We start from the raw sequence: 10,830 nt of genomic DNA, 5'->3' as shown, positions 1-10,830 counted from the left end.
GAGTTACCAATACGGTAAACATAAGTGTATTGTTAACATGAAACATAAAATATATATTCAAGTAAATGTTGTTAAGTGATTCACGGGCCGGCTCTAAAAAGAATGAACAAATTTTAGTTGCGCATTGCGCGAAATTTGTGCTACTGGCGTTTTCTGCAGTTTTTAAATATTCTCACATACCATTTTTTTGCTACTCCAATCCATATTTGTTTTTTTTTTTTTTTTGGTTTTGATCAACTGGAGATGCTCCAAAGACAAGCAAAAAAATCATGCAATAACAGATTTTCAATAGAATAAACAGAAACCGATTCAAATCCAAACACTATTAACAATTGTTCTTGATATTCACAGTTCAATTTGCCATTATGATTGAGGTTAACCCTGTGCTATACTGCTATTCGAAGATAGGCTCACTAACGTAGCTGATATTTTCAATACCAAATACTTCTTCAGAGTAATCTTTAGCAGCCATGATTTCATACCGCAGGGGTACTGCTTCTCCATAGAAACTAGTGACTGGCTGTTCTTCGCCACGGTACACATCTTTGTCTCGGCTCTCATAAAAACTAGTGTCTGGTAGTGTTGATGATATCGGCTGTGCAGTGGTGGTACTGGTCGGCCATTGTGTTATTGATGATTGTGCTCCTGTACCACCGCCAGAGGGTGATGATGTTGTTTGGCCGCCATAGAAACTAGTGACTGGCTGTCCTTGGCCACGGTACAAATCTTTGCCTCGGCTGTCATAGAAACTAGCGGCTGGTGGTGATGATGATATCGGCTGTGTGAGTGTGAGTGACACTGCAGTGGTGGTACTGCTCGGCCATTGTGTTATTGATGATTGTGCTCCTCTGCCACTGCCAAAGGGTGACAGTGTTGTTGCTTGGTCACCATATAAACTAGTGGTTGGTGACGTTGGTTGTATGGTTGCGGCTATGTCGTGGCTGCCAATGCTTTGTCCCCCATGGGTTGACAATGTTGTTGGTCCTGCTGGAACTCCTGTTCCTTGGTCACCGTCATTCAAACTAGTGGCTGGTGGTGTTGCTGAACTCGGTTGTACAGGCACCACCATGGAGGCGTCCGCGGTGGTGATGTCATGAATGCTGCTCCTCTTCCTCTTCATCCTCTTTCTATTTTCTTCCTTGTTATAATCTTCCTTAAGTGAAGCCTGGCGGAGGAAATACTTTTGGGCATGGCTAGCCACTTGTGTAGCCGTCCTTGTAACCACCATCATTCTCGATATGCTCCGCCAATCCCCCTTTCCATAAATCTCCAGCCCTTGCAGGAACCTCCTGTCAACATCACAGCCCAAATTAATCAACATTCAATGTAAACTGTTATGCATGATTTTTTTTGATTGTTACAGCTTCTTGCTGGCCCGTTTCTATCTTTATCTAAAAGTTTCGCCTTGAAAAAAAAACTGTTATGCAAGAATCCCAATCATAATGAAATAGAAACGTTGACAAGTTGTTACTTTCTTCAAGAAACTAACAACATAAAATATGCAAAAAAAAAAAAAAAAAAAAAAAAAAAAATCAATGAATTTGAAGTGAATAATAATACTTGTGTTCTTCTACACTCCATGGGGTAGCTTTCTTCCTCTCCTTTTCTCCACTTTTGGACTGGCCGGTACCCGCCTCAACAACCGATTCCCCTCCAATATCATCATCATCATCATCAGGATAATTCGGTAACTTAACCCGACCCGCTTCAATCTCAAGTAAATCGTGTTCCACCGCCTTGTAGTATGCTTTGACCTCATCGGGCGTCTTACCTGGAATCCCATTGGCTAGCTCCTGCCACTCTCCGATGGTATCAATCATACGTTGAGGGCCATTAGCCACTGCATTTAGAAACAGCCAATGGTCGCGACTCGTCCACTTGGACCTCTTCTTCTCCTGGTTGGACATCACCATTATTCTTAAGAGTGAATTGTGAAGGAGTACAGTAAGATAAGATGATACGCTATCTATATATATGAGTTATGACTAATCATGTATTTATAGTTTTATACGGAAAAGGAGGCGTAAGGAGACGAATTATTTTTGAATAAGATTCTGTGCACCTCAGCAATATTCAATTGAATATTATCTGACTTGGCACTGACACGTACACTTGACTACCAGAATCTTTTTAAAATTCTGTTGAATTTTGTTTTCAATTTATATCTCGAAGGTATCAGATTTTAATTTTTACGTAAAAAACTTAACAAAATGTAAATAATTTTGACATAATAAAAAACTTGCATGTTAAACAAAATGCCGACTCTAAATATTTTAAATAATAGATATTGAATAATACTCAAATACTTGCATTATTTTAGGTAACAAATCTATATTATATATATTAAAACATTAAAACATTATTATATTATATTTATATTGTACATATTAAATCTAATTGGTCATGAATAGTAAAATAATATTTAAATATTATTATAGCATTTTTTAATATTTTTTTTACTATAAGACCGTGTGTAATGGGGCGTTTTTTTTTTAAAAAATTTTGCCCCAAAACGCTCTATAACGCCCATATCCCCATTACGGGGGGCGTTTTGGGGCGTTTTAAATCCAAAAAATCGATCCCGGCGTTTAAATTAAAACGCTTAATCACAATCCAACCACCAATCAAACGGCTATATTCCAACGGCTAGTTTGATTTATTTTTTTTAAACCTATTATATATATATATATATATATATATATATATATATATATATATATAGGTAGAGGATCCTGTAAAAAGTGCTCAAAGTGTGAGAAGTGTAAGAAGTGTATTATAACACTATATATAATACTATATAACACCATATAAACACCGTAAAACAATTTGTAACACCATATAATACCATATAACACTATGTAACACTATATATCATTATATAACAAATATAACACTATACATCTATCATAGACATGCTATCAGACAACCTATAGTGTTATATTTGTTATATAATGATATATAGTGTTACATAGTGTTATATGGTATTATATGGTGTTACAGATTGTTATACGGTGTTTATATGGTGTTATATAGTATTATATATAGTGTTATAATACACTTCTTACACTTCTCACACTTTGAGCACTTTTTACACTATCCTTACCCTATATATATATATATATATATATATATATATATATATATAAACAACCAAAACTCATCCATTTTCAACAAAAACAATCTCAAAACCTCTCTAAAAAATCCCACATTTTTTAAAAAAACTTGATGGATTCTCCTAGTTCTTCATCCATGATAAATTTTTACTATAACGAGTATTTTGCGGATGGCGATGGTTCGACCGATGAGGAGCTTGAGCAAGAGGCGGTTACGAGTGCATGTCAACTAGCGGTGCGATATGTCAACCATTCTCGTCGGCCCGAAGCACCAAAAAATAAAAGAGGCTATGTTGAACGAGACCGACGCGCGGCACACGAGCGTTTGATGAAAGACTATTTTGACGAGGCACCGACATTCTCAAACGATTTTTTTAGGCGTCGTTTCCGGATGAGTAAGCGGTTGTTTCTACGCATAGTCAACGACTTGGAAGCCAACTACGATTATTTTAAACAAAAACCGGATGCGAGAGGGGCACTTGGATTCACCGGTATCCAAAAGTGTACGTCGGCATTACGAATCCTTGCTTATGGTAACACTACCGACATCAACGACGAGTATCTAAAAATGGCGGAGAAAACAACACGAGATAGCTTGGAACATTTTTGTCGCGGTATAATTCTTATACTTTTATTTTTTTTAAACGACGAGTATGCTTAGATTTTTTTTTTTTTTTTGAATCTTATGTTTATCTATATTTTTTTATAAAGGTATAATTGATGTGTACGGTGCGCGTTATCTTAGAACGCCTACATGGGAGGGCCTTCAAAAGATCTACGAGGTACATAACGCCGAGCATGGTTTGCCTGGTATGATCGGGAGCATAGATTGCATGCATTGGCGTTGGGATAACTGCCCGACTGCATGGCGAGGCCAACACACACGTGGTGACCAAAAAGGACCCACTATTATTCTTCGGGCGGTTGCTTCACAGGACCTTTGGGTTTGGTCGGCTTACTTTGGCGTGGTCGGGTCATGCAATGATATCAATGTTTTTGAACAATCGCCGTTGTTAGAGGAGTGGATTTCTGGCAAAGCTCCAAAAGCGTCGTTTTACGCAAATGGAAACTACTACCCCCATGGATATTATTTGAGCGACGGAATTTATCCTAGGTATTCGATTTTTGTGAAGACGTTTAGTGATCCTATTGATGACAAAAGAGCATACTTTAAAAAGGTTCAAGAGTCTTCACGAAAAGACATTGAGAGATGCTTTGGGGTTCTTAAACAACGCTGGCAATACTTGAGAAATCCTTGTCGTGCATGGAGCAAGCAAAAAATGAGAGATGCTATGTACGCTTGTATAATCATGCACAACATGATTTTGGAAGACGAAGGAAAGGCGATATGCCAGAATTATGTGCCAGAAGCCGTTCAACAGGAGCATCCGCAGGCGTCAATGGAAGAAAGAGCGAGTAATGCGCGAGAGTTGCGTTACGAACCGTACCATTCCCAGTTAATGGTTGATTTGGCACACCACGCATGGTCGGTTCGGTACGTACCACCTGAGGGAGAGGAAGAAACGGAGGACGAGGAAGACGAAGTGGGCGAGGGTGAAGAAAGCGAAGACGAAAGCTAGTTTTTTTTTTTGAACTTAATCGGATGTTTTTTTTTTATTTCTAGTATTGTTTTTTTTTTATTTTCTTTTTTTTTTCAGTTTTTTTTTTCAAGTAATGTAATTTTTAATTTTAAATTAATGAAGTTTTTTTTATGTTTTAAATTAAAAAAAATAATTGGGAAATGATTGTAAAATGATTGAATGGGGGTTATGGCATAATGCCCCACTACACCACTTTTGCTATAATGCCCTCTTGATGACTAGGACGCCACGTGTCGTATAATGCCCCATGGTGGGGGTATTATAACCTTCTACCACTACACATGGTCTAATGGCATACTATATATAAGAGTTATTTTATATTGTATTACTATAATACCATATTATGTATAAGAGCTTAGGGTGGGTTCGGCTACAAAGTCCATTTTTTCTACAAAGTGTATAAAGTCATAAAACACCACAATTTCAACTATAAAACACACTCAAAAGCCACAAATAAGAGAGTGAAGACCACTAAAACACAATATCCAAACCCTAACAGTCCATAAAAACTTCATACACACCATCGTAAAACTATGAATATAAAACACAACATGATAATCAACACAAAACACACTAATGTTAGTCATTCGATAATCAAAGCCTTATCGTCCAAAACACAACACAAAACCCACAAATATGGCATTTTAGTGATCTTGACTCTCTTATTTGTGGGTTCTGAGTGTGTTTTATGGTTAAAATTGTGGTGTTTTAAGACTTTGTACACTTTGTAGGAAAAATAGATTTGTAGCCAACTCCCACCCTAAGAGGTTAATATATTAACTTGAGTGGACATAAATGATAAGATATAGTTTTTTCTTCTTATTTTTTAAGATTTTAATATTATAATTATTTTCAAACATATTTTATTTTTTATTAAAAATTATAAGATACAGTGTTTTATAAAGTAACGCTCATTTTTCGTTATTCTAATAATATTGTAATGCTTTATAAAACTCAAAATATACCGTTGCGACATACTTATTTTATGGGTGTTATGATAAAAACTTTGTTAAAATTTGAATGAGTCAATTATAATTGATTTTTTTGCTCGAACAACTTCGGTATCGGTATAGAGGTTTTTTTTTTATATTATAAGACATAAGCTACAACGAGTGTCAGTGACGAACAAAACTGATACCGTCCAAACAACATCGGTACCATGTCGATTTCAACTGAACATCGGTATCGGTATCGGTATTTGTACTTTTGAAACCTTTATCAATATTCATTTTTTAAGTTTTTGATCGATGTAAAATATGTGTCAATATCTTTTAGGGTATACAATGACTTTATGTTTTTGGGTTTATCTTTTGATCACTATATACAAAGTGCCAATTACGTTACTGATACCTTATGAATTGAACCGATACCGACTTCCCGCCGCAACCTGCTTATGAACAATACTCGTATTTTCACAATATTTTATTATTAGTTTCCTTTAATAATACATATAATTAATATATTTATTTTGTATCTTTTTTATATTATATAATTATTGTGTGATAAGTTTGATATTACCCAATGTTATCATATGAGTCAGGGCCGTCTATCAGGGGGTGTAGGAGGTGTCTGCGATCAGGGCCCAAATCAATATAGTGTAACACCCTAGTTACTAAATTACGGTTTTATATGAAAATACCACAATTAGATGTGTAGTTAAGACCACACATATTATATAAATGCGGATTTATTAAAACTTTTAACAAATCATAAGTTATTCAACATAACGTCATCGAGTTCATTGTTTAAAATTTACAACGTGGCAATGTGCGGAAACGTGTATCTATATCGTGTTCGGTTCTTCGTTGAGCTTGATCTTCTTCCGGCATCCACAAAGTACCTACATTTCATAAAAACATGAAATGCTTTAGTCATACATGATTTAAAACGTATTTAAACAAGTCCGGGAAACAAAACTGATCAAAAATACATTTTTGTACATGGGAAGCTCGGCGTTTTGGTCCGGTCAACAGACCCGTCAGACACCCGTCAGTCTTTGTCTGGTTGATCGGACCAAAACGCCGCGCTTTGGCCACAACTCGACACTTAGTGTGTAGATAGTTTGAGCCTTATATAAAAGACTTGCATTGGATCTGCAAATGCTCACAAATTCAAGTTCTAAGTTTTTTGTGTTACTTGAATCATGTTATATGTAATTTTGTAACATCACGATTTTTGGTATAACATGTATATGGAATATTCTAAATCTCATGTTTTAATAATAAATCTTCACTGCTAAACCAAACCTGGATATGCAATTTTCATCTAATTTGCATGAAGAACAGATTCACAAACAGATTTGAGTTATTTCATTATGCAGAAAATCAGACAAGCATATACAAGAACAGCAAGGCGAATGCGTGATTTATACACCAAAAACTATTAGGAAAAAAAAAAAGATGTATGAGCCTGACTATAAAAAGCTTTTAACATTTGAACCCTCTACAAGCCATGAGCCAGACTATGATGATAAAAATAGCAATGGCTCCACCTACCATAAGCTTCATCTGAAGATTCTGTAACCACATCTTCCTTCTTAGTTGCCTTCCTTGCCTTTGGAAGCTGTCTGCCTGCATTCAACAACGCGTATGATGCCTTTTATGTTATTTGACACTCACTAGAATATACCATTTTTAGAGAAGGGTATAAACGTAAATTCGTACCTGGAACTGAAGGTTTTCTGTCTTATCAACTAGTAATTCAATCTTCTCACCACGATCCAAAACCTGTATTAATTATATCGTTTATATTATGCAACCCGTGTAATACATAGGTCTATTACCTAGTTCATTTTATAAACGAAATTATTAAGTGTATCAACAGAATTTCAGCATTTCTAGAAGTGGCAATTTCTTCCCATTAACTATGTGAATGGATCAAATGTTTGTGTTTTATCTCAAACGGCTCAAACAAAAAGTTTAACGAACGGCCCAAAAGGGTTAAAAGTTTCCCAAATGTTCAATTTTAATGCATACATCCTCCTAAGTCTCTTCATTTATAGATTTAGATTATTACTATAAAATAAAATACTATTTACACTATCTTAAATAGGAATGTCGGTGGCTTTTCCACCGACAACCCTTAATAATTCCACAAAAATACATTTTAGTCCCTTGGCCTCTGTTTCTCTTACTCCATAAGGTCTGTGATTCATAATTGAAGAAGATGATTAACGGATGCTCGACTTTGACCCAACGAATCGCTTGAAATTTCCGCTCATCCGCTTCTTCTTCATTCGAATATTCGATCGCACAGAATGTGTTTTTTGCCGCTTTTCTTTTTCGTTTTGTTGGTTTAGCCAAAGGCATGTTCTTGATTTTTTAGTGCTTTCTTAATTTTGTTTGTTGGAGGTGTGTTGTAATTGAACGTTTTCTGATGCATGAGAGTTGAAATATCTCGATTTTGCCTTTAGTGGATTGGGTCGGTGTATGCACTCCAACTGTTTGTTTGCTTGACTCAGAGGTGTTGAAATATCTAAATTATACTCTTGCATATGAAGTATGCTGATGTTCCATTGTGTAATGCAGGGAGCGGTACTCTTTAGCCGGCATAAATAATACAAGTGATGGGAACTTTTTGAAGACAAATCAAAGTGCAGAGAGCATATTATAGTTTCCAAGAAGCCCAACCAAATTAAGAAGACCAATTTCTCTTTAAAGTATACTAGTCAACTCAAAACGTTTCGTCGTAAATTTAGTCTGAATTGAATGGGGTCAAATATAATACGTTCTTATTCAACGATATAAATTCGAGTTAATGTATGTTTCGACCCCGCCGCAATGCGCTAGGGGTAAAACTTCAACCCTTGATATGAATGTCTTTTGATTACACGTGTCAGTTTTTCTTTTATACACGTTTTATGTTTTTTTTTTTGTACATTTCCTATGTATGAGTTGGGTCATATATAAATATGTTATGATTGTACAGTATAAATTCGATTACCTTACATTTTGATCCAACCGCAATGCTATTGAGTTATATCGGATAAGTCAAAACGCGTGTTTTCATATGGTGTACACATCACATAACGCTTATACTAATCCGTTCGATGTTCGCACTGTACCCGCGCGGGTCTAATTACTAGTTGTTTTTAAATCAATATTACATATTCACTATTCTTATTAAGACTTGAGTATCAATGATAATGTCTATCTAAAATAAATACGTACACGAGCCACCGAGACCGAAAATAAATACTAACCTTCTCAATGTTGTCCATCATAATCCCTTTAACCTCTGTTATCTGAGCTTTCAGTTTAGACAGTTTACTCATTTCATCTGGATGATTTAAACAATACTCCATTTGCTCCTTTATCTTTGGCCTATTAATCAAACCATAAAAAAAATACAATATAAAAACTTAATACATATTATTGCAAATTTCCTAGAAAAGGATGAGATAACGCACCCGAACTCCCTATCAAGATTGTAAGCGATACTAAACCGATCTTCAAATAAATCATCATCACTGTCATCAGCAAGTGGGTGATCGCTTCCAATACTTGCTCCATAAAGTTTCTTGAAGTCATCTTTCACTCTTTCTAGAAACACAAATGGCACACTCCGTCCAATCGTTTCATCCGCAACAACGAGAAAAACTACATCAAACGTAAGGCTGGCAAATCGTGTCTTAACAGGTTTAACAGGTTTCTGACGACGCGCACAACATAAGTTTCAAACATGATTACGACTCGTTTAACTACTTTCTACCTCATTTTTATAAAACAGATTTATGTTTTATGTACAAAGATGAATAAATGATAGATCCTAACATTGTAATTTTAATTATTTTAAAAAATAAAAAAGTCAAAGGGTGTATTTTTCAGTCAAACAGGTCTAATCGTGTCTTAACAGAAACCGTAGGATGACATTAAAATAGCAAAAAATGATATACCAAAGCCACTATCAAGCAAGAAGTTGAAGGTGTATCCGTCACAGGAATACGTGTACTTGGTGCTCCCAGAAGAAGGCAGTTTCTGTAAGCACTGAACGGCAACCGTACTGACATTTCCAGAGTAAGCTGTGTGTTCAGCTAACACAACAGTCCCTTTTGCAACAAAGCTATAAATCAATCCTTTCTTACTCATTTCTAGATTCCCCACCACTTAAACACAAAAAATCTCTCTCAAAAAGATGATCCCATGCAAAAAACCCTAGGATTCTCAATCAACTGCATTTACTTAAAATTGTGATTATGATCTACAAAATTAAATATGAAAAAGATTATACAGATGCTGATTAATTATCATACCAACATAAATCATGTGAGAGGTAACTAAACCCTAAATTGGAGAATTTGTGTAGTAGTAATAATCAGTCAATTGGAACTGCAAGATACAAGGAACCAATCGATCTTGTAACAAATAAACAGATGAAAAACTAAAACCCTAATTTAGCCCTAAATTGCTAGTGAAGAGATAAAAGCATAACCGGGAATGGAAATTCCGAAATATGGAATTGGGGGTTGGCGTTTTGAACAAGACAACGGCTTTTTTTAAGTTTGATCCTGCAATAATCGATATTTTATCATTTCGAACCTAAAATTATACGACTGTTTTTTTAATTGGTTGAGAATTATTCGGTCATTACCACGCAACGCGGACGGGGCATCAACTATTATACGTACCCCGCCCCATACGACTTGTTGGGGGGCCGTTCGCCTTTTGAATCAAAAAAAGTAAGTAACTGTACGTATAATAGTTGATGCCCCGTCCGCGTTACGTGGTAATGACCGAATAATTCTCAACCAACTAAAAAAACAGTCGTATAATTTTGTTAGAAAAAAACTAAAACGATGACAAGACCATAATTTTGAGCTCATGGCAAAATGATAATTTTTATAGAGGACAAAACCGTAATTTTTAGCTAGGGGGAAAACATATTTTTATTTTGAACTGGGGGGCAAAAACGTAATTTTGAGCAGCGGACTAAATTGTAATTTTAAACCGAGGGCAAAATCGTAATTTTGAGCTGAGAGCAAAAACATAATTTTATTTTGAGTTGGGGGCGAAAACGTAATTTTGAACTGGTGGCAAAAACGTAATTTTAAAGTGAGTATAAAATAATTAACTGGTGGTCCAATGGGGGAGTGCCAGGAAGCTACATGGCACTATTCC

At 35.6% G+C, this 10,830-nt stretch overlaps 2 protein-coding genes across 4 annotated transcripts; both read right to left on the bottom strand.

Annotated features, from left to right (window-relative positions):
* Positions 1-394: 394 nt before the first annotated feature.
* LOC110888531 (transcription factor SRM1-like) lies at positions 395-1,913 on the bottom strand. The gene is made up of 2 exons (XM_035983135.1): positions 1,561-1,913; positions 395-1,289 (listed from the first exon to the last, which is right to left on the bottom strand). The coding sequence occupies exons 1-2, from the start codon at positions 1,911-1,913 to the stop codon at positions 395-397; spliced, it is 1,248 nt and encodes a 415-aa protein (XP_035839028.1).
* Positions 1,914-6,385: 4,472 nt separating this feature from the next.
* Positions 6,386-10,225, bottom strand: LOC110890661 (vesicle-associated membrane protein 727). 3 transcript variants are annotated; one of them, XM_022138280.2, is made up of 6 exons: positions 9,609-10,223; positions 9,123-9,312; positions 8,916-9,036; positions 7,378-7,440; positions 7,210-7,284; positions 6,386-6,554 (listed from the first exon to the last, which is right to left on the bottom strand). In XM_022138280.2, exons 1-6 carry the CDS (start codon positions 9,799-9,801, stop codon positions 6,498-6,500), a joined length of 699 nt encoding a protein of 232 aa, XP_021993972.1. In that variant the 5' UTR covers positions 9,802-10,223; the 3' UTR covers positions 6,386-6,497. The 3 variants fall into 3 exon arrangements, with proteins under 3 accessions (XP_021993972.1, XP_021993971.1, XP_021993970.1); XM_022138279.2 differs by lacking the exon at positions 6,386-6,554 and having other exon boundaries at positions 6,999-7,284; positions 9,609-9,884; positions 9,966-10,195; XM_022138278.2 differs by lacking the exon at positions 6,386-6,554 and having other exon boundaries at positions 6,999-7,284; positions 9,609-10,225.
* Between the last annotated feature and the right edge of the window lie 605 nt (positions 10,226-10,830).

This window comes from Helianthus annuus, chromosome 14 (assembly GCF_002127325.2).
Source record: "Helianthus annuus cultivar XRQ/B chromosome 14, HanXRQr2.0-SUNRISE, whole genome shotgun sequence".
Taxonomy (NCBI): domain Eukaryota; kingdom Viridiplantae; phylum Streptophyta; class Magnoliopsida; order Asterales; family Asteraceae; genus Helianthus; species Helianthus annuus.
Note: the sequence above shows the minus strand (reverse complement) of the source record. Positions and strands in the feature narration are given on the sequence as shown.